Source organism: Panthera onca, chromosome A1 (assembly GCF_046562875.1).
Source record: "Panthera onca isolate mPanOnc1 chromosome A1, mPanOnc1 haplotype 2, whole genome shotgun sequence".
NCBI classification, from domain to species: Eukaryota; Metazoa; Chordata; class Mammalia; order Carnivora; family Felidae; genus Panthera; species Panthera onca.
The window spans coordinates 221419285-221443479 of NC_138339.1; the positions used below are offsets into that span (position 1 = coordinate 221419285).

Here is a 24195-nt window from a genome sequence, read left to right on the forward strand (position 1 = left end):
CATCCATTGATGGACATTTAGGCTCTTTCCACAATTTGGCTATTGTTGAAAGTGCTGCTATCAACATTGGGGTACAAGTGCCTCTATGCATCAGCACTCCTCTACCCCTTGGGTAAAGTCCTAGCAGTGCTATTGCTGGGTCATAGGGTAGGTCTATTTTTAATTTTTTGAGGAACCTCCACACTGTTTTCCAGAGCAGCTGCACCAGTTTGCATTCCCACCAACAGTGCAAGAGGGTTCCTGTTTCTTCACATCCTTGCCAGCATCTATAGTCTCCTGATTTGTTCAGTTCAGCCACTTGACTGGTATGAGGTGGTATCTCAGTGTGGCTTTGATTTGTATTTCCCTGATGATGAGTGAAGTTGAGCATTGTTTCATGTGTCTGTTGGCCATCTGGATGTCTTCTTTGGAAAAGTGGCTGTTCATGTCTTCTGTCCATTTCTTCACTGGATTATTTATTTTTTGGGTGTAGAGTTTGGCGAGTTCTTTATAGATTTTGGATACTAGCCCTTTATCCAATAGGTCATTTGCAAATATCTTTTCCCATTCTGTTGGTTGCCTTTTAGTTTTGTTGATTGTTTCCTTCACAATGCAGAAGCTTTTTATCTTGATGATGTCACAATAGTTCATTTTTGCTTTTGATTCCCTTGCCTTTGGAGATGTGTTGAGCAAGAAATTGCTGTGGCTGAGGTCAAAGAAGTCGTTGCCAGCTTTCTCCTCTAGGATTTTGATGGTTTCCTGTCTCACATTCAGGTCTTTCATCCATTTTGAGTTTATTTTTGTGTGTAGTGTAAGAAAGTGGTCTAGTTTCATTCTTCTGCATGTTGCTGTCCAGTTCTCCCAGCAACATTTATTAAACAGACTGTGTTTTTTCCATTGGATACTCTTTCCTGCTTTGTCAAAGATTAGATAGGCAAAGTTTTCTTAAATAGGAGACAACACAAACTATAAAAGAAACAGTACACTGGATTTCATCAAAATGAAAACTTTTGCTCTTCAAAAGACACTTTAGAAAACTAAAAGACAAACTACAGAGTAGGAGAAAATATTTACAAAGCATATTAATAACTTATACCAAGATATGTAAGCCTTCTGACAACTCAACTTTTTCAATGTGAAAAAAAAAAAATTGCACTTCACCAAAGAACATATAGGGACAAAAATAAGCACATGGAAAGATACCTAACATTCTTAGTCATCGGGAAAATGCAATTACTATCAATGAAATACCACTCACTATGCATCCACTAAAATGGCTAATACTTAAAAGATAGACAATACTAAAGTTTGGCAAGGAACTTGAACTCTCATATACCACTGGTACTGATACAAAATGATACAGCTACTTAAGAAAACAGTTTGACAGTTTCTTATAAAGTTAACCATGCACTCACCATATGACCCTGCAATTACTCTTCTAAGTATTTACCCAGGAGACATGAAAGCATGTACGCACATGTTTATACTATCTTTATTCATAATAGCCCTAAGCAGCATATTACCGAAATCTCCATCAGCCAATGAGTGGATAAAAAAATTGTGACATAGCCATACAATTGACCATTACTTAGCAATAAGAAGGAACAAAATACTGAATAACACAACATGGATGAAATGAAAAAACTCAGTTTTTTCCTTCCTGTACAGGGAAACATTCAGCTCTCCCTGATTTTGTTTATTTCCAGCATGTCTTAGCTGTTACATAGAATGTTTCATTTCTGACATCTCTGGTCACCAAAGGTGTGGAGGTTCTTTCTCCACAACAAGCAACTTGTGACACCAACTGGGTACCCTACAATTTAATTCAATTCTAACATGACCTGGAGAGAGTGTTAGCTCCCACAGGCCAAGGACTCAGTCCTACAAGACTCCTGCCCTTCAACTTTAGTTGACAGTGGAACCCTAGGTTATCACTTGTGCTTCTGACTGAACCTCTCTTTGGGGTTTGCTAAAATTTGCTGAACCCTTCTTTGGGGTTTGCTAAAATTTGCTAGAGCAGCTCATAGACCTCAGAGAAGTATTTTCATATGTTTATTAATTTTTTAAAGATAAAGGATACAGATGAACAGCCAGATGAAGAGATACATAGAACAAGGTCTGGAAGGGTCCCGAGTGTAGGAGCTTCTTCTGCTCCCTGTGGAGTTGGGGTGTGCTACCCTCCTGGTGTGGATGAGTTCACCAACCTGGAAGCTCTCCAAACCCCAAACTATTGGGATTTTATGAAGACTTTCTCATGTAAGCACGATCGATTATTAACTCTGTTTCCACTCTCTCTCCATTCTCTGGAGAAGTGGGAGGCCACGGAAGGACCTGAAGATTCCAAGCTTCTTATCAGGGCTTGATCTTCCTGGCGACCAGCCCCCATCCAGAATCCCACCAAGAGTTTCCTCAAGAGAGTGAAAGGTGCTCCTAGTGCCCTTATCACTTAGGAAATTTCATGGGTTTTAGAAGCTCTATGCCAGGAACCAGGGGCAGAGACCAATACCTATTTTCTATTATCTCACCACGAGTGAGACTCAAAAACATGCCATTACATTTAAGAAGCCAGATACAAAGGACTACATACCTTATGATTTCATTTACATGAAATTCTAGAAAAGACATAGATTGTACATGAGTGAAATCATATGGTATTTGTCTTTATCTGACTTGTCTCACTTAGCATAATGCCTTCTATATCCATCCATGTTGTCACAAATGGCAAGATTTCATGCCACCTCTTCTTTGTTAATCTATCAGTGGACACTTGGGTTGTCTCCATACTTTGGCTGTTATGATTAATGCTACAATAAATATAGAGGTGCATATATCTTTTTGAATTAGTGTTTTCATTTCCTTTGGGCAAACACCCAGTAGTAGAATTACTAGATTGGATAGTAGTGCTATTTTTGTTTTTTTGAGGAAACTCCATAATGTTTTCCATGATGACTACACCAATTTACATTCCCACCAACAGCGCACAAGGTTTCCTTTTTCTCCACATCCTCACCAACGTTTGTTTCTTGTCTTTTTGATTCTAGCCATTCTGACAGGTATAAGGTGATATCTCATTGTGGTTTTGATTTGCATTTCCCTGATAATTAGTAATGAGCAAGTTTTCATGGGTCTGTTGGCCATCTGTATGTATTCTTTAGAAAAATGTCTATTCAGGTCCTCTGTCCATTTTTAATGGGACTGTTTTTTGGGTGTGTGTGTGTGTGTGTGTGTGTGTGTGTGTGTGTAAAGGTATATAAGTTCTTTATATAATCCTTTATCAGATACCACTTACAAATATCTTCTCTCATTTAGTAGGTTGCCTTTTTGTATTGTTGATGGTTTCCTTTGCTATGCAATAACGTTTTATTTTGGTGTAGTCCCAATTGTTTATTTTTGCTTTTATTTTCTTTACCTGAAGAGACATATCTAGAAAAATGTTGCTATGCCCAATATGAAAGAAATTATTCTCTATGTTTTCTTCTAGGAGTTTTATTGTTTCAGGTCTCACATCTAGGCCTTTATTCCATTTTGATTTTATTTTTGGGTATGGTGTAAGAACGTGGTCCAGTTTCATTCTTTTGCATGTAGCTATCCAGTTTTCCCAGCACCATTTATTGAAGAGACTGTCTTCCCATTCTTGCCTCCTTTTTCATAGATTAATTGACCATATAATCATGGGTTTATTTCTGGGCTCTGTATTATTTTCTATTTGTCTATGTGTCTATTTTTGTGCCAATACCATATTATTTTGATTACTACAGCTTTGTAATATATCTTGAAATGTGAGTTTGTGATACCTCCAGCTTTGTTGTTCTTTCTCAAGATTGCTTTGACTGGTCAAGGTCTTTTGTGGTTCCACACAAAATTTAGCATTATTTGTTCTAGTTATGTAAAAAATGCTATTGGTATTTTGATAGAGATTGCATTCAATCTGCATAATGCTTTGGGTAGTATGGATATTCTTTTTTTTTAATTTAAATTCATGTTAACATATAGTGTAATATTGGTTTCAGGAGTAGAATTTAATGATTCATCATTTACATATAACATCAAGTGCTCATCCCATCTGGTGCCCTCTTTAATGCCCATCACCTATTTAGACCACCCCTCACCCACTGCCTCTCCAGAAACCCTGTTTGTTCTCTGTATTTAAGAGTCTCTTATGGTTTGTCTCCCTCTCTGTTTTTGTATTATTTTTGCTTCCCTTCCCTTATGTCCATCTGTTTTGTTTCTTAAATACCAAATTTGAGTATTTTGCTTAGCATAACATACTCTAGTTCCATCCATGTTGTTGCAAATGGCAAGATTTCATTCTTTTTGATGGCCAAGTAATATTCCATTGTGTGTGTATGTGTGTGTGTGTGTGTGTGTGTGTGTGTGTGTGTGTGTGTGTGTATGTATACCACATCTTTATCTATTCATCAGTCGATGGACATTTGGGTCCTTTCCATAATTTGGCTATTGTTGATAGTGCTGCTATAAACATTGGGATGTATGTGCCCCTTCGAATCAGCATTTTTGTATCCTTTGGATAAATACCCAGTAGTGCCATTGCTGGATGGTAGGGTAGCTCTGTTTCTAATTTTTTGAGTAACCTCCATATTGTTTTCCAGAGTGGCTGCACCAGTTTGCATAACCACCAACAGTGTAAGAGGGTTCCCCTTTCTCTGCATCCTCAGCAAAATTATTGTTTCTTGAGTTAATTTTAGCTTTTCTGACAGGTGTGAGGTGGTAGCTCATTGTGGTTTTGATTTGTATTTCCCTGATGATGAGTGATGTGGAGCATCTTTTCATGTGTCTGTTAGCCATCTGGATGTCTTCTTTGGAAAAATGTCTATTCATGTCTTCTGCCCATTTCTTAATTATATTGCTTGTTTTTTGGGCGTTGAGTTTGATAAGTTCTCTATAATTCTGTAGAATCTATAGATTCTCTATACTAACTGTTTACCAGATGTGTCATGTACAAATATCTTCTCCCAGTTGCCTTTTAGTTTTGTTGATTGTTTCCTTTACTGAGCAGAAACTTTATATCTTGATGAGATCCCAATTGTTCATGTTTGCTTTTGTTTTCCCTGCCTCCAGAGACATGTTTAGTAGAAAGTTGCTGTGGCCAAGTTCAAAAAGGTTGCTGCCTGTGTTCTCCTCTAGGATTTTGATGGTTTCATGTCTTACATTTAGGTTTTTCACACATTTTGAATTTATTTCTGTGTATAGTATAAGAAAGTGGTCTATTTTCATTCTTTTGCATGTTGCTGTCCAGTTTTCCCAGCACCATTTGTTGAAGAGACTGTCTTTTTTCCATTGGATATTCTTTCCTGCTTTGTCAACGATTAGTTGGTTGTACATTTGTGGGTCCATTTCTGAGTTCTCTATTCTGTTCCATTGATCTGTGTGTCTATTTTTGTGCCAGTACCATACTGTCTTGATGATTACAGCTCTGTAATGTACCTTGAAGTCCAGAACTGTGATGCCTCCAGCTTTGGTTTTCTTTTTCAACATTATTTTGGCTATTTGGGGTCTTTTCTGGTTCCATACAAATTTTAGAATTGTTTGTTCTAGTTCTGTGAAGAATGTTGTGCTATTTTGATAGGGATTGCATTGAACGGGTAGATTGCTTTGGGTAGTGGTAGTATAGATATTCTAACAAGATTAATTCTTCCAATCCATGAGCATGGAATGTCTTTCCATTTGTTTGTGTTCTCAATTTCTCTCATCAATGTTTTAATAGTTTTCAGAGTATAGGGCTTTCGCCTCCCTAGTTAAGTTTATTCCTAGGTATTGTATTCTTTTTGGTGCAATTATAAATGGAATTGTTTTTTAAATTTCTCTTTCTGCTACTTCATTATAAGTGTATAGAAATGCAACCAATTGCTGTGCTTTAATTTTGTAATCTGCAACTTTACAGAATTCATTTATTCTAGTAGTTTTTGGTTGGAGCCTTTAGGCCTTTCTATATATAGTATCATGCCATCTGTAAATTGTTTTTAATCCCCCAAACTACTCAAGTAAAACTTTTACCTGAGAATACTTTGTTCCATTAGTCTCACTTTATAGCTATCAAGATGAGCAATTTCTAATGTCATTTTTCATGATCTCTTCTCTTAGAAAAAGAGAATTAGTGATGATGAGACTCCCCCACCCCGCTTTTTTAAAAGTAGGCTCCACACCCAATGTGGGACTTGAACTAATGACTCTGAGATCAAGACCTAAAATCAAGAATTGGATGCTCTACCAACTGAGTCACGTAGGTGCCCGGAGACTCCTTTCTTTATGAATGAGAATGGCCATGCTCCCTGGAGGCAAAAACACATCACGCTTGTTCAGCATCACTATTTATTAGGGAAGTGCAAATCAAAACTACAATGAGATATCACCTCACACTGCTTAGATTGACTATCATTGAAAAAAAAAAAAAACCCAAGTATTGGCAAAGATGTGGAGAAAAGGAAACCCTTGTACACTGTTGGTGGGAATGTAAATTGGTTCAGAAATATGTTTACTTCTCAAAACTTTAAGAATAGTACTACCATGGGGTACCTAGGTGGCTCAGTCAGGTAAGCATCTGACTTCACCTCAGGTCATGATCTCACAGTCCGTGAGTTCGAGCCCCGCGTCGGGCTCTGTGCTGACAGCTCGGAGCCTGGAGCCTGCTTCCGATTCTGTGTCTCCCTCTCTCTGACCCTCCCCCATTCATCCTCTGTCTCTCTCTGTCTCAAAAATAAATAAATATTAAAAAAAAAAAAAAAGAATAGTACTACCATATGACCCAGTTACTCCGCTTCTGGGTATTTATCCAGAGTATGAAAACACTAATCCAAAAATATATATCACCCCTATGTTTATTGCAGCATCATTTACAATAGTCAAGATATGGAAGCAACCTAAGTGTCCATCGATGGCTGAATGGATAAAGAGGTGGTGGTGTGTATACACACACACACACACACACACACTCACACATTGACAGTGGAATATTAGTCATAAAAAGGTTTGCAATCTTGCCATCTGCAACAACATGGATGGATTTGAGGGTGTTATGTTTAGTGAAATAAGTCAGAGGGAGAAAGATAAGAAAACATATGATTTCACTCCTATGTGGAATCTAAAAATAAAAGAAAACAAAACAAATGAGCAAACAAAAGAAAAACTTATAGACACAAAGAGCTGATGGGTGGTTACCAGAGAGGAGGGAGTAGGGGTGGATCAAATGGGCAAAGGAGGTCAAATGTATGGTGATGGATGATAGCTAGACTTTCAGAGGCGATCACTTTATAATGAATAGAGAGGTCAGATTATACATACCAATTTCACCTCAATCAAAAAACAAACACATCCTGCTTTTAGTTAGGAACTAGAGTTCCAAAAAATATAGCAACTATGATGATCTATATAGTCTTTTTTTAAAAAATGTTTATTTTTGAGAGAGAGAGACAGACAGACAGACGGGGGGGGGGGGGGCGCGGTGGGTAGGGGCAGAAACAGAGGGAGAGAGAATCCCTAGCAGGTTCCACACTGCCAGCGCTGAGCAGGGTCTGAACTCATGAACCGTGAGATCATGATCTGAGCCGCAAGACGCCTAACCGACCGAGCCACCCAAGTGCTCCAATGATAATCTATATAGTCTTATAACAACAAAAATCTTCCCATTACGTACTTCAAGAAAATCATAATGTAGAATAATTTTAAGCAGTGATAGTAGCAATACATGTACCAATTGTTTTAAACACTCTACCACTATTACAGAGGCATATCGTAATTAAAAAATTCTATTTTAGAAGGGGAACATAATGCCCACAGAAAAACAAAACTCAAAAATTAAGTTCTTCTACTATCTCTAGCTTTCTTCTCATATTTTTGACCTGGTTTTGGTCTCAAGTTTCTTGAGCTATGAAGATACTTAACTCAAAACATGTATAACCTGTGGTGTGTGTGTGTTGGGGGGGGGGGGGAGTGTAGCTTTGGTCATGAGATTGCATTCTAGGGCTTTCTCTCCCACAGCTCACAAGACACAGGGGTCCTGTACCATTTTCCATACATGGAGTGGAACCCTCAGATCACAGAACTCAACTGTGTACACTTTTATTATCTCTCTTCTTTTTAGGGAGCCGTGTTGAACAATTTTAATCTTGATTGTTGCATCCTGAGGAAAAGAGGGTCTTTTTCCTGTCCCTGCTGGCTTCTCAGCTTTCCTTCTCCCTGGCTCTCATGTTTGAGCACTTCTCCCAAGTCAGCCCTGGGAATACTGACAGCCCTGTGCATTGGATTTCAACAACTTTCTGCTTTCAGCTAGTTGCTATGATGGTTAATTTTATATCAACTTGGCTGGGCCACAGGGTGCCCAGATATTTGGTCAAATATTATTTTTTTTAATGTTTTTATTTTTGAGACAGAGAGAGACAGAGCATGAGCAGGGGAGGGGCAGAGAGAGAGGGAGACACAGGATCTGAAGCAGGCTCCAGGCTCTGAGCTGTCAGCACAGAGCCTGATGTGGGGCTCAAACTCACGGACCACGAGATCACGACCTGAGCCGAAGTCAGATGCTTAACCAACTGAGCCACCCAGGTGCCCCTGGTCAAATATTATTCTGAGTGTTTCTGTGAGGGAGTTTTTGGGTGAGATTGACAGTTAAATTGGCAGACTCTGAATAAAGCAGATTGCCCTGCATAATGTGGCGGGCCTCGTCTAATCAGCTGAAGGCCTGGACACAATAAAAGTCTGACTCTCCCCTTTCCCAGCAAGAAAAATTCTGCAACAGATGGCCTTCAGATTCAAACTGGAACATCTGCTCTTTTTAGTTCTCCAGACGGATGGCCATGATGGCCTTTGGACTTGTACTGTACCGTTAGCTCTCCTGAGTCTCCAGCCTGCCTGCCCTTACTGTAGATTTTTGACATGCCAGCGTCCATAACCGTATGCATTAATTCTTTATTCCATCTCTTTCTCTGGAGAACTCTGACTAATACAGATGCCCTGTTCTCATTCTTGGATGAACTACCAGGCAGGTACTCTGGCCTACTCCATTCTTATCTCTTAACATGTCTGAGACACATGACATTTTTCCTTGCTCCAGCCTAGAAAGAGAAAACCCTTGTACAGGCGTCTATCCCAGCAGCTGTCATGTGTCAGGCACATTTGTTTACTGTGAAGTGTATGCCCCTCAAGGGTAGGGTAGAATGCATACCTTGTTTTCATGTCCATACTACCCAGCATTTTGATCATTGCAAAATCCAGGAGAAACTGCACAATTCCACATCAGACTAGGACACTTAGCTTACATGATGCCACTTTTAATAGGAGAAAAGGCAAAAAGATATAAATAATCTAACGGTAAAAAATCAGGAAATGACAGGAAATGGTCACAGGTAATGATGGCATATTACCATGATTAAAATGTCAAATAGGGGTGCCTGGGTGGCTCAGTCATTTGAGCATCCAACTCTTGATTTTGGCTCAGGTCATGATCCCAGGATTGCTCCACACTCAGTGTGGATTCTTTCTCTCTCCCTCTGCCCCTCTCCCTTGCTTGCATGCTCTTTCTCTCTAAAATGAAAATAAAAAATAAAATGTCAATGTTTAGTGCTTTGGGATACAGTCACGATATAAAATGAAAAGTATGAAAAGACAGAAGAAAAGAGTCATAAATAGACCAGAACATACACAGAATTTTAGAACATGATATCGGTGGTGACTTAATTCAGTGGAGAAAAGATGGTTTCTGTATGTTGGAAAGAGTCTTACCTTTCTTATAAAAACTCTGCTACAGATCAGTGACTCCATGATTAGGAGAAATGCAGAGCCATGGGAAAAGAGAGGGAGTCTTTCCTCCATCCCTCGGTCACATGGGCTGGCATGCAGCTTTGGGACTTGAAGGACAGACCAGGGTAAGGCAAGTAAGTGCCCTCACATGCATGGCCTGACTTCACTCTCCTTGCCGTAGTCCTGGACTGTTGATTTTGCCTTTAAAATGAGTATTTTGCTTATCATAGATTTTTTTGAATGCATCTTGTTAAAAAAAAAAACACATTGCTTTACTACACCAAAATAAAAAGCTTTTGGACAGCAAAGGATAGCATCAACAACACAAAACAACCTACTGAATGGGAGAAGTTATTTGCAAATGATACATCTGATAAGGGGTTAATATCCAAAATATATAAAGAACTTATACACCTGAACCCCCTCAAAAACAAATAACCCAACTAAAATGGGCAGGGGACCCAAATAGACATTTTTCCAAAGAAGATATACAGATGGCCAACACACACATGAAAAGACATTCAACATCACTAACCATTGGGAAAATGCAAACTAAAACCACAATGAGATGTCACCTTACACCTTTCAGAATGGCTACATTCAAAATGACAAGAAGTAACATGTGTTGGTGAGGATGTGGAGAAAAAGGAACCCTCATGCACTTTGGTGGGAGTGCAAATTCATGCAGCCACTGTGGAAAACAGTATGGAGGTTCATCAAAAAACTAAAAATAGAACTACCTTATGACCCAGTAACTCCACTACTGGGTTTTTACCCAAAGAAAGTGAAAACGCTAATTCAAAAAGATATCTGCATCTCTATGTCTATTGCAGTATTAATTATAATAGCCAAGGTATGGAGGCAGCTCAACTGTCCATCGATAGACCAATGGATAAAGAGGTAGTATATATATACAAGGAGTATACACAAGGAGTATTACTCAGCCATAAAAAGGATGAGATCTTACCATTTGTGGCAACATGGGTGGATATAGAAGGCATGACACTAAGTGACATAAGTCAGACAGAGAAAGACAAATACCACATGATTTCACCCATATGTGGAATCTAGAAAACAAAATAAGTGAATACACAAAAAGCAGAAAGGGACCCATAAATACAGAGAACAAGATGATGGTTGCCAGAGGGGAAGGGGATGGGGGGAAGGGCAAAATGGGTGACGGGAGTGGGAGACACAGGCTTCCAGTTATGGAATGAATAGGTCATGGGGATACCAGGTACAGCATGGGGAATATAGTCAATTAAGAAAAAAGAATTAAAAAAAAAAAAACACCAAACCTATTTCTTTAACATATCATTTTTCTCGATTACTGAATTTTTTTGGCACCTCAAGTTTTGCACCTGTGAGGAGTGTCTCCCTCCCCTCGCCTGAGTGCCAAGCCTGCCCAGCTTGGGAGAAATCAGTGGCTTCTCTTGCCAGCAGCACTGGAAAGGAGTTGAACAGTGCCTGACACATAGCGGGTATTTAATGAGTAGTTTTTGAATACTGGTTTAATGAGTGAGTAGGTTGAAGTCAGAGAAGCCTGTCTTTAAATAGCTCCAAAGAGATGTTCTCAACTTACTGACCTACTTGCCTATGGTTCCCTGGGAAAAACCACCTGTCAGTCCTTGCCATGTGAGATCCTAGTAGGGTGCCTTGCATAGGCACCGGGAGATCTCACAGATATAGAAAAGCAAAAGCGATTATAAGACGCTTAAGGAAACAGCAGCTTTAAGAAGGAACAAGATGAATTAGAATAGGAGGCTACTGTGGAGTGTGAATTCAGGGATGTCATAGAAGAAAATGTTATTAAAAATGTGGTAAGAATTCTGTGTAGATATAATCAGAACATTCTAGTGTTTCTGGAACTAAAAAATATTTGAGAACTTCAAAAAGTCCCAATTAAAAAATTCAACAGAAGAATTGGAAAAATGAGTGGTCACTATTAACACAAATTTAGTCCCAAAATATATAGAAATGAACATGATAGGGTGAGAGGTAGGGGTCATGGGAAACAGCTATGATGGACCTAAAACACACAAGTAATCAAAGGTCCTAAAGGGGCAAAAAAGAACACATAGACCAGAAGTAATAATCAAAGAAATAACAGAGGAACACTTTCCTGAAGGGGACAGAAACTTGAGCCTTCAAATTTAAAAGGACCATCATCTCACAGGCAGGACAATGGAGAAGGATACAGGCCCACAATCTCTGACCTGGTGAAATTTCTGGACCTCAGGGGTAATGAGAAACTCTTAAACAGGTTCCAGGCAGAATGGATCACTTACAGAGAACGAAGTAATCTAGTACTGGGCTTGCTTATGCTTCGTTGCCTCTTTCAAGCCGTGGCGTGGCAAAACCACATGCCAAATCAAATTCATGTCTTTCCTACTCTCCCATTAGGTTTTGCCCCTGAATGGGGCTGGAGTATCGCTCCTCTGGCGTCACTTTAACTGCGTGTTAGCAAACTTCGAGCAGGCCAGGCAATCATAGTATCCTTAGGTATGCGCTCATACCTCCTCATGCCTCCCCCCCCTCTTCCAGTCTTGCTTCCTCCTCCGAGAAAATCAGTCCAGGGAATTTTTGCAGACTCCCACCTCAAAATCTCTCCGCCTCACATACCCTGCTCTCCTCTGATGATAGAAACGTCTCTGACCCTCTCTTGTGCCTTCTCATCTTCTCAAGGACGTCACCCAAGCACATCCCCCTCTCTCACCACCTACCAGTGCTTTGCCTTCAGTCACTGCTCTCGGCATTCAGACATACGATTATTTTTTTCTACCTGGAAAACAAATGAACAAACAATCCAAACTTCTCAGCCTCACTCTGCCTTCCTGTTACCAACCCATTTCTTTGCTCTCCTTGGCAGCAAAGTCCTCAAAGGAGTGGTCTCTATTCCCTATCTACAATTCCTCTCCTCTTTTTCTCATTTAAGACCGCTCCATTAGGACTTGTTCTTCTGCCCCTCCATTGCACTCACTCTTGTCAAGGCCACCAATAACTCCACCAATAAGTCAACGCAGTGAGGAATACTCACTCCCATGGTCTTGACCCATGAGCAGATTTTTACACAGGCTCTTTCCTTCTCCTTAACAGTCTGTCTTTATTTGGCTTCCAGGACACCACGCTCTCCTGGTTGAATTCCTACCTCACCAGCGGCTCCTTCTCCATCTCCTTTTCTGTGCCTCTTCTTCTCCTGACCAGTTTAATTTGGTCTAAATTAATAATCCTATCCTCTTAAGTGGAGGCTGTCCAACTTCATATGGTGTTAGCCATTCTTCAGGACAAGGATTTTCTTTTGATTAAAAGGCATTGAGAAATAGCCTCATCAGTAAATGAAAAATAAAAGAATAAAATCACTATCAAGTAGCAAACATAACAAAAGTGATAACATCTAATATAGACAGAGCTACTTAGCCTGGGAAAAAGACCAATTTGCTGGTGGCACTGCATCCTGGTTAAATAAGTCCCCAATATGTAGCAAGCTAAAATTTGTGCAAACTCTTTAAAGCAATAATTCTATTTTGGAAAGACACGCTAAGAAAATAATCCTAAAAGCCAAAAAATATATCAATTGTAGCACTACAAATAATGCAAAGTGTATAAATAAAAGGAAAGGGGTAGCGACAGAAGCCCTGCAGGTGGGAGCCGCCAGGGTTTGTGGGGACCAACGCACAGATAAATTATGGAAGATGTACACATTAAAATATCGTCTAGAGTAAACTCATGATACTGAAAATGTTTAAATGAAAATGATTTTTTTTTTTTAAAGCAGGCTCCACTCCAGTGTGGGACTTGCACTCACCACTCTGAGATCAAGAGTCACATGCTCTACCAACGGAGCTAGCCAGGCACCCCTAAATGAAAATGGTTTTAATGGGGAAAAAGGAGGGGGGGGGGGGAACCAAGGTAGTACTTCCATACAGTGTGGAGAGAACAGTTCAGGCCACAAATCTTCATTTGGAAAGAAAAGTTCCAGTATTATTTACAGCCTTTTACGAACGTGGCAACATGCTGGGCAGTGACAAGAAAACGGCACAAATACAAGGGATAATGCACGATAAGGAAGTCCAAGCTGCGTCCTGGCCTCCCTTAAAGTCCCTTGCAAGCTCCGGGTTTGTGCCCGAACTGGACAAAGGATGGGGTGGACGACCCCGCCGGGCCACCGGCCGACTGACCGCCAGGGGGCGCTCCACGCACGACCCCAGGTTTCCCGGGCACGCTCCCTCCCTGCCCGCCTCCGCCCCGCCCGCCGCCAGGGGGCGCCGCAGGCTATTCAGCGCTGGGCTCGCGTCCCCGGAGCGCCGGCGCGGGCGAGCGGCGGAGGCCGGCCTGCCGGCGGCCATGGACCGCTTCGTGTGGACCAGCGGCCTCCTGGAGATCAACGAGACGCTGGTGATCCAGCAGCGCGGCGTGCGCATCTACGACGGCGAGGAGAAGGTAGAGGCGGCCTCGGGGACGGGTGCGCGGTCTGGCCAGCCTGAGGGGCCTCCGCCCGGGTGCCGGGTCCGCACGCCTCGGCGCTTGGGCGGCCGCGCTCAGGGAAGCGGCGGGGACGGCAGACGGCTTGGCCGGGTGCCTGCTCCTCGGGCCCGGATCCGGCGCGGTGACGGCGGGCCGCGCCGGGCCGGTGCCTCCTTTGTCCGGCTCGCTGGCCGGGGTGCCTCGCCGAGCCGGGTGCGGCCGGCGGGCGTGCGGTCTGCCCCAGCGAGCGGCGGGCAGTGCCCCGCAGGGGTTTCTGAGAAGCGTGTCCGGGTCTCACTGGTCGCCTTTCCGCGCCCCCCCCCCCTTTTTTTTCTTCCTGGAATGACTTAAGGAAGGAGTCTTGAGCGTTTGTTTAGTGAAGTGATGTGGTAGGCCATGCCTTGTCACCCGGGCGCAAACCTTGGGAGAGGCGCTTGCGAATGGAGACAAGTGTTACTAGCCCGGCGTGAGCGTCTGGTGGAGACTTCCGTCCGACTGTTACCTCCCGGGGAACCGGCTCGACTCAGCCCGGGCGGCGCCCCGCGGGAAGATCCGTACTCCAGACACGAGCGCTGGGGGGACAGGCTGCTTTACTCAGGAGGCAGGCGGCCTGGGAGGACGGTAGACTCACATCCCGAAGCCTATCCTCCCCGTCCGGGCGAAGCCAGAAGGATTTAAAGGGGCGGGGGGGGGCGAGTAGGGGAGAGGGAGGGGTGCTCCGTGCAGGAGAAGCAGGTGCCCTGGCTTTGTCCCAGGTGGACGTGACCCTGAACAGACTTGCTGGCCTCAGCCGCAGCTGTTTGCCAATGCAGTCAGGCCGTATCTTCTGGGAAAGTTTGGTCCTGATCAGAAAAATGTTCAAAACCCGCTTATTCTAACCAGGAGTTTTAGTTTCCAGAAGTTTTCACCTGCTCTCTCATCTTCTTTGTGGTGTTACTGATGAAACTTCCTTCCGTACTTTTGCATTTGTTCCTTGACCCATAGCTTTTCCTGGTCGGTGCTTGCAGAAGCTCGAGGCTTCCTTCCTCCTAGGTCATGGAGGGCAGGGGTTACCCAGCTGTCTACAGGCGCAGCTGACATGACACCGGACCCAGGTGCTCTGCCTCCCTGAGGGCATTTTCCACGTACTGTTTCCTCTCTTATCAAGGCAGGGTCTTTTTCTTAAATAACTTGCTTGGTTTTACTCCATTTCCTGCCTCAGCACTTTGGTTAACTTGATCGCAATTGGGTTTGCATCTCTTGGTCGGAGTGACAAGCTAAATGGTTTTTGAATGAAGGTTACACCCTTGGAACTGTTTTAAATAGGAAGCATGATCAACTTCAGCATTCAGAACTGAATGCTGACAATGATAGATTGGTCTTCAGAAACTCCCCTAAAGACAGTCCATGCTGGAAGTCACACTTTTGCAGAACACTACCCTCTGTTGTTGTATGTAACTCCAGTATGCAAATTAGGAGCATCTTGGCCGGCACATAATACAACCACGTCCGTTTAAGACCATAACAAGTCAAAACCATTAGGACCTGTATATGCAAAACCATTGCTCAATCAGTGAATTCTAGTGTTTCCTTTAAGGTTTTTGTTTTTGTTTTTGCCTATTTTTTTTTTTTTTTTTTTTAGAATTTTTTTTTCAACGTTTTTTATTTATTTTTGGGACAGAGAGAGACAGAGCATGAACGGGGGAGGGTCAGAGATAGAGGGAGACACAGAATCGGAAACAGGCTCCAGGCTCCGAGCCATCAGCCCAGAGCCTGACGCGGGGCTCGAACTCACGGACCGCGAGATCGTGACCTGGCTGAAGTCGGACGCTCAACCGACTGCGCCACCCAGGCGCCCCTGTTTTTGCCTATTTTAATGGACAAGTAGATATGGTTATCAGAGGATTAACAAAAAAAGTACTGGGAAGAATTTAGTTAAGATCCTTTGATCTCGTCGAGAATTCTTAACTGTTCTAAAGGCTGAGGGTAGTGAGGGAGGAATGTAGGTGTCCTGAAATGGAAGCAGAGCTCTAAGACAAGCTTGCTCACCGCTGTGGTCCCTGAGCTGCATCTAATGAGTCACTTGCTGAGCTGTCCCCAGTGTGACTGAGGGCTAGACTGATTCCTAGGGGGAAGTCCCATGTCCTGGCTTCCTCCATCTGCTGGAAAGCTTCCAGACCTCATGCATTCTGAAGACTCTAGGAAGCTCCTTATCAGCCTCCAGATCTGGTCAAGTTCCCTTTCAGTGTCTTTCCCTGGCTCCCTTGGGCTAGGACACTCCAGTCCAGACTGCTTAGCCTTCGTAGCTTTGCGTCCCAACACGTTCCTCAGGCAGGCATGCACGTGGCTGTCTCATAGGCCAGGTGGACGCTCCTGGAGGGCAGAAAGTGTGCCTTACTCATCCTTCTATCTTTTGGCTCATCGTGGGTGTGAAATACGTGGAAAAAAAAAAAGACCTGAATAATAGGAGTACCTACTATGTGCCAGGAGCTTTACGTACAATCTCATTTAATCCTATTACTGGGCATATGAGGTGAGTATTTTATGGATGAGAAAATAACTCTTAGAAAGTGACTTGCCCACAGAGTTGGTTATCAGGAGAGACAGGAGTTAAATCTCTGTTGATCAGACTCCCAAAGGCTCTGCTTGATTGACTGTGCTATAATGCTTTCACAAATGTAGCAGTCACCAGTGCCAGACTCTTTATGTAATGCTTAATATAGTGAATCCTCCCAAAGATGAGGGCACTCAGTTGACAGTTGAGAAAACTGTGACCCATCTGAGGTGACACATTTAGAGTAGACTGGGCTCTTTCCACCTCCCAAGCGTCTCTTGTGAATAAATGAGCACCTGCTTGTTTCTACAGGCACAGTTTTCATGGGCCCGTTATGACCACACAGTATGTTTTCTTAAGTAGTGTAGACAGGTCATTTGTTTAAATTCACAAAAGCTTCTATAGCCTCAGCTAATTTAAATAATAATGAAAGCAGGTTAGTAGTGTATAAAGTGGCAAGTTGGCAGCATATACTGGGAGACTTAGAAAATGTTTATTTTCTTCCAGCTAGCTGTTTGACTTTTAGGGATTTACCCTTGGGAAGTAATCAGAGATGCATAAACATATAATGAATGAGGATGCTCATCTCAGCACTATTATATATATTATATATTATTACATATAGGGAAAATTGGAAGCAATCTCAGTGACCACCGTAGGGTTTTGTTAATTAAAATGGGATATGCCTTAATCAGCATGAGGAATTACTAATGAGAGGTTGCTAACTGAAAAAAGCTACTTATAAAACTACAAATATAATGGCTTCATTTTATTTAAAGATTATTTACACCTGCACACACATATACACACACACATACACACACCCTGGCTGGTATGATTATGAGTGATTTCATTTTCTTTTTTAGACTTCCATTTTTTTCTTCAAATTTTCTACACTGTATTACTTTTATAAAAGAAAAATGTTGACTAAAAACAAAACAAAACAGGGTAAGAGCTTGTCCAGCAAAAGCCTAAGTTACATCAACTTTGAAGTAGTTAAAATTGTTCTAGCTCTGAGTGGCTGGAGCAAACCAGCCTAAACTTGTCTATCAGGTTCAGCTCATAATCCCTTGGAATCCCTGAAGGGAACTGTTACACAATTTCTTCACTTGGAGCATCAGCATTACATGCGCACATTGTTAATTGACACGGTAATGGAATATACTCTGCCTTCAGCTTTAACTTACATCCTTATGCTTGAATTTCAGTGCTAGAAAGTGCATCTGCTTAATCAGAACTGTTGTGCTGTAACGTAGCACCAGGTACTCAAGTTGATAAAGTACTTGCTTTTGGAAAAGGGAAATCTTACTCATTGACAAAAAAGAAGTTTTAAAAATCTCTTTTTTATGTGTATTTATTTTTGAGTGAGCGAGCGAGAGAGAGGAGAGGCAGAGGGTCCGAAGTGGGCTCTGCCCTGACAGCAGCAAGCCCGACTCGGGGTTCGAACTCAGTAATAGCTCATGCATGACCTGAGCCAAAATCATGAGTCAGATGCTTAACTGACTGAGCCACCCAGGTGCCCCTGTATTACAGTTTTTAAAAACATTTTTTACATTTATATTTTGGGTAGGTGATACAATCCCATGACAAAAATTCAAAAACCACAAAAAGTATAAAGTTAAAAGTCTCCCTTTCACCTTTGTCTCTTTGTCACTCAGTTCCCCCTCAGAGGCTAACCAGTGCATCATTCTGGAGAGCTGTGCATATGTATCATGCATAGGTATTTGTATAAATTGTGTTTCCTTTTTTAAGATGTAAATTTGTAATATGCTCTGCATACAGAGTGTTGCATCTGGCTTTTTTCACTTCATCTGTGTGGAGAATTTACCGTATTTCATCAATTCTAAATGTCCATTCCCCACCCCCCCCCCCCACACACACATTTTAACAACCAGAATCAGGATGCATTTCGTAATCAGTGGCATCTTAGATTTTATCAAATACTTTACTATGATAGAGCCTCCTGATTTCTTTGTAATCACTGAGTAGTAGTTCATTGTGTGGATGTATATTTCTCTGTTGATGGGCATTTAACTTATTTCCTATATTTTGCTTTTCACAAACAGCAATGAATAACCTAGTAGTGTATGATTATGCACGTGTGGATTCATCTGTAGATAAATTGGATCAAAGGATATGTGTATTTGTATTTTTGATAGATTAATCTATTGCCCTCAGTGGAGGTTGTCCCTCCCAACAAGGTGTGCAAGTGCTTATTTCGCTAACATTTCACTTGCACGGTGTTACCAAGCTTTTGGACCTCTGCCAATCTCCTGGATGGACTGCCCTCATGTTCTCTTAATTGGCTTTTTTCTTGTTATCTGCAAGGTTGGGCATCTATTAATGTGCTTAAGAGTCATTGTAGTTCCTTTTATGTGAACTTTCTGTTAATAGTCTTTGCCCATTTCTCTGATGGATTACAGGCTATTTTTTAAAAGTGATTTGTAAGAGTACTTTATACGTTACAGAAATTAGCCCTTTGTCTCTGATGTGAGTTTCAGTTATTTTCCCCAGTCTGCCGTCTTTGCCTTGGTGTTTTTTTGCTACAAGGAATTTGTGTGCATGTGTGTGTGGAGTTCACTTTATAAATCTTTGCCTCTAATGCTAATGGGCTTAGTGTTTTCCTTAGAAAGACCTTCTCTTACATTATGTAAAAAATTCTCGGGGCGCCTGGGTGGCTCAGTCGGTTGAGCATCTGACTTCGGCTTAAGTCATGATCTTGCAGTACGTGAGTTTGAGCCCTGTGTCGGGCTCTGTGCTGACAGCTCAGAGCCTGGAGCCTGTTTTGGATTCTGTGTCTCCCTCTCTCTCTGCCCCTTCCCTGCTCATGCTCTGTCTCTCTCTGTCTCTCAAAAATGAATAAACGTTAAAAAAAAATTTTTTTTAATTCTCTCATTTTTTCTAGTGCTTTTATAATTTTTCTTTTTTTTAACTCTAATATTTGATCTAGAATTTAATTTGGTTAAGTATATTAGGTATAAATCCAACATTATCATTATTATTATTTTTTTTCTCTACTGGAGAACCCAGTTGTCCCAGTGTCATTGATTGAATCTCCAGCCACACTTATTTTTGTAGGTTTATGTCTATTTTCTTATTATTTAAAAATTATTTTAAAAAATTATATGAGTGTTATATACAAATTCAATCTCACGGTAAAAAATTCAATCAGTAATGAAATGGATAGTTTAAAAAAGGGGGCCTCTGCTTCTCTTCTTCCCATTTCCTCACACTTTTTTGAGATAATCATTGTTAACAGATCACTGAATATTCCATTTATATCTTTTTCTACTGTGTGTGTGTGTGTGTGGGTGTGTATGTGTGTGTAGACACATGCATATATCTCACATGAAGTTTGGGATATGGAGATTATTTCTGTCTGATTACATTATATGTAATAGGCTGTAAATTGCTTCTTTCCCCACTAACTCTGTCATATAGTTCTGTGATAGTCCATAGAGCTATACCTCATTCTTCCTAACCTCTGCTTGGATTCCACAGTATGAGTGTATCATACTTGATTTGACTACTACCCTATTGTTACTCATTTGGTTGTTTGCAATTTTTTCCTCATTTTATCAGGGCTGTATATATACATATATATATATATACAGCTTATGAAGCGTATAGCATTGCTTCTCTTTAATTTGTGGTAAGCCTAATTCTCAAATGTTTATTTATATGATTAACTTTTTTGTGTGTAATTTATGAGGAAGAAAATCTGGACTGCATTAAGTGATACATCATTAATATTTTGTGATGATCTTGTCTTTCTAGATAAAATTTGATGCTGGGACGCTCCTTCTTAGTACACACCGACTAATTTGGAGAGATCAGAAAAATCATGTAAGATAAAGGTTTTTTGTTTTTTTTTTAATCTGTTGTAGGTTTTAAATCCCTGAAGTCTCTTTCTGTCTGTCTGTCTGTCTGTCAGAATTAAACAGATGCAATAAATTTCCATTTTCACGGGTGCCTGGGTGGCTCAGTTGGTTAAGTATCCGACTTCGGCTCAGGTCATGATCTCACGGCTCATGAGTTGCAGCCCTGCGTCAGGCTCTCTGCTGACATCTCAGAGCCTGGAGTCTGCTTCGGATTCTGTGTCTCCCACTCTCTCTGCCCCTCCCCTGCTTGCTCTCTCTCTCTCTCTTTTTCTCTAAAATAAATAATAAAACATTAAAATTTTTTTTTAAATTTCTATTTTCACGATGTCAAGAAGTGTCTCATATGATCTCTCTGAATGGAGTGCAGATAGAGGCTGTCCTTCATTCAGCTCAGAAAAGCTATAGTTGCTAAACAGAGAGAGACTCATGGTCACTCCATTTTTAAACACCAGTCAGCCTACTGCATACCTGAATGTTCCGTGCGTAACGGCAGTATTTCTCCCACCTGTTGTCAGGGGTCCTCAAAACAAACTTCCTGACTGAGAATCTGGAGTATGGGTCTGCTGGGAAGTAGATACTTTAACCTAGATACTGATAAGAATGGCCTCAAAGTCATTCAGCAAGAGGAGAAACCTCCCTGTTTTTTCATTTCTAGGAAGAGAAAACAAGTTCCATGTATAAAGCTATTTTTATTCCAAAGAGCTTTAACTTGAAAGTGTGCGTGTGTGTATGTGCAAATTTCAGTGTTGCCAGTAAAATAAGCAATCTGTGTTATTTTCATAATTGCTGCCCCCCCACCATGACATTTTTATTTTATAGGCAAAGTATATACTGTACTGAGGCTCTTTAAAGGCCACTAACTATTGTAAAATCTGACTCTTTTTAGCCCCAAGAATCAATCTCCTTTCATGGGGATATTGACCTTGTTGGTAAGGCACACCCTAGAACTGTTAATGTTGTCTAATTCTTTTACTTTTTATTTATTTATTAAAAAAATTTTTTTTAATGTTTATTTTTGAGAGAGAGACAGAGCATGAGTGGGGAGGGACAGAGAGAGAGGGAGACACAGAACAGGTGTCTCACCCATATAGAACCACCCATATAGAACCACAGAATCACCCATATAGAATACTCCAGGTTTTGATTTACCTGTTCTGGGTTTTTTTTGTCTTCCCTATAAGAATATATATAAAAAGTTTTCATATAAGTAGTGCTTTTAAAAAGATGTACCTACTGTAAAAACAAAGGTAGATATAGTTTCTTTAAAAAAAAACTTTTTAATGTTTGTTTATTTTTGACACAGAGAGAGACAGAGTGTGAGTAGGGGAAGGGCAGAGAGAGAGGGAGACACAGGATCTGAAGCAGGCTCCAGGCTCTGAGCCCTCAGCACAGAGCCCGATGCGGGGCTCGAACCCACAAGCTGTGAGATCATGACCTGAGCCGAAGTTGGATGCTTAACCAACTGAGCCACCCAGGCGCCCCATTTAAAAAAAAAAATTTTTAATGTTTATTTATTTTTAAGACAGAGAGAGACAGAGCGTGAGTGGGGGAAGGGCAGAGAGAGAGGGAGAACAGTTTCTCTGCAACCTCTTGTGTTCTTCTATGCAGCAAAATGCCACCACAGTACTGTTTCATTCAGTTTTTCTTCAGTTTACTTAAGGACTAAATTCATATTATAATTTTTAAAATTGTTTTTATTATTAAGTACCTTAAAGGTATATGATGCTGTATTAAATGCTATAAAACAAGGATTTCTGATGAGTCTTTTTTTTTGTAATGTTTATTCTTGAGAGAGAGAGAGAGAGTGAGTGTGCAAGTGAAGGAGGGACAGGGAGAGAGAGGGAGACACAGAATCCGAAGCAGGCTCTAGGCTCTGAACTGTCAGCAGAGAGCCTGACCCGGTGCTCAAACTCACAAACGTGAGATCATGACCTGAGCCAAAGTTGGACGCTTAACTGACTGAGCCATCCAGGTACCCCCTCTGATGAGTCTGAAGAGTCATATTTTCTGTTGATTTCCTCCTAGGAGTGCTGCATGGCCATTCCTCTTTCCCAGATTGTGTTCATTGAAGAACAGGCAGCTGGAATTGGGAAAAGGTGAGGTGTTATATACTGCAGTCTTTTTCACAAAAAACATTCCAGTCAAGCTATTATTATTAGCCTGGTAGATATATTGCTGTGCCATGACTTCATATGTGGGAGTGAACCTAATGATTGTGGTTTGGGGCTTTGTAAATAGTGGTCATTGGTCAGGAGCTCCCCTAAGAAGGTGTTTTCCTACATTAAACTCATGGGTAAATGGAAGTCATTCTTAAAGCACAAATCAAGTACCAAGGTTTGCTATATAATATCCTTGGATCAAAATAAATCAATGTCAGCCAGCTGTCACTGCATGTATTTCCACAAACATTTGCTTTTGCACCTCTGTGTATGTAGTACTTAAAATCAGAAAGGACTCATCTGAGAAAAATGACTGACTTTACTTCACTTTCTTTTAAAAAAAATTTTTTTAATGTTTATTGATTTTTGAGAGAGACAGAGAGCCAGAGTGGGGGAGGGGCAGAGAGAGAAAGAGAGGGAGACATAGAATCCAAAACAGGCTCCAGGCTCTGAGCTGTCAGTACAGAGCCCCATGCGGGGCTCAAACTCGGGAGCAGCGAGATCATGACCTAGGCCAGAGTTGGACACTTAACCAACTGAGCCACCCAGGCGCCCCTTACTCCCATTTCTAGTTGATCAATTAAGTTTCTCCGCTTTGACTTTTTCACATATAGAAAGTATCATAGAAGTATCATAATAGTATCATAGAATAGAAGTATCATAATAGTTATTGTCAAAAATGGGACATTTATAAAAGTAATAGGGGGTGCTGTTTATAATTGGACCAAGGAAGCATAAAATGGGGACTGTTTTAGGCAAACTGGGACATGTGATCACCCTGATTTAAAGTCAAATGTTCAAATGTTTCTGTTTAATCAAGTACATAAAAAATTCTGGGCTTATTTTTTCAGTACATGTAATTGAGGGCAGTTATGAACAAATATTGCTGATAACTTTTTTTTTTTCCATGTGGGCCCATCTTGAGCATTAGTATAGTTAACTTCAGTAGAGGTTAAATGGATGTTGAACTCCACTAGAAATGCAATGTGTCCCTTAATTATAATGTAGCTAGCATGAAAGATTGCTTATTTGACATGAAAGAAATTGACCAACATTTCAAAAAGATTAATAAAGGCATAGATTTTTAGAGTAGGCTATTTGTCTAATTTCTGTTTTTCCCCTCGTCATTTGTCTCCATCTCTTTAAGTTCTTTTTTTTTCAAATGGAGGTATAATTACATATAGCATTGTATGACTTTTAGGTGTACAACATAATGATTCAATGTTTGTATGTATTACTTTTTTTAAGTTCTACAAAGTAAAACTTTAAGGTGTTCCAGATCATTTGAATTTTCCTCTGCTGTCTTCCAAGGGAATCTAAACTGTAACAAAAATATTTAAAATATTTACTTTCCCATTAGTGTCTTATTTTTAACCATGTCCAGTGAGTAAGAATTTAATAATATGCCAGGTTAACTTTTCTCAAA

General features: G+C 40.9%; 1 protein-coding gene across 1 annotated transcript in view; it reads left to right on the forward strand.

Moving 5' to 3' along the window:
* The first annotated feature begins 14012 nt into the window (after window positions 1–14012).
* VPS36 (vacuolar protein sorting 36 homolog) overlaps window positions 14013–24195 on the forward strand; it is a 30705-nt gene continuing 20522 nt past the window's right edge. The window contains exons 1-3 of the mRNA XM_078434065.2: window positions 14013–14172; window positions 20507–20575; window positions 22636–22706. Of these exons, the coding sequence (XP_078290191.2) occupies window positions 14077–14172; window positions 20507–20575; window positions 22636–22706 (236 nt within the window). The 5' untranslated portion in view covers window positions 14013–14076. The remainder of the gene's footprint in view (window positions 14173–20506; window positions 20576–22635; window positions 22707–24195) is intronic.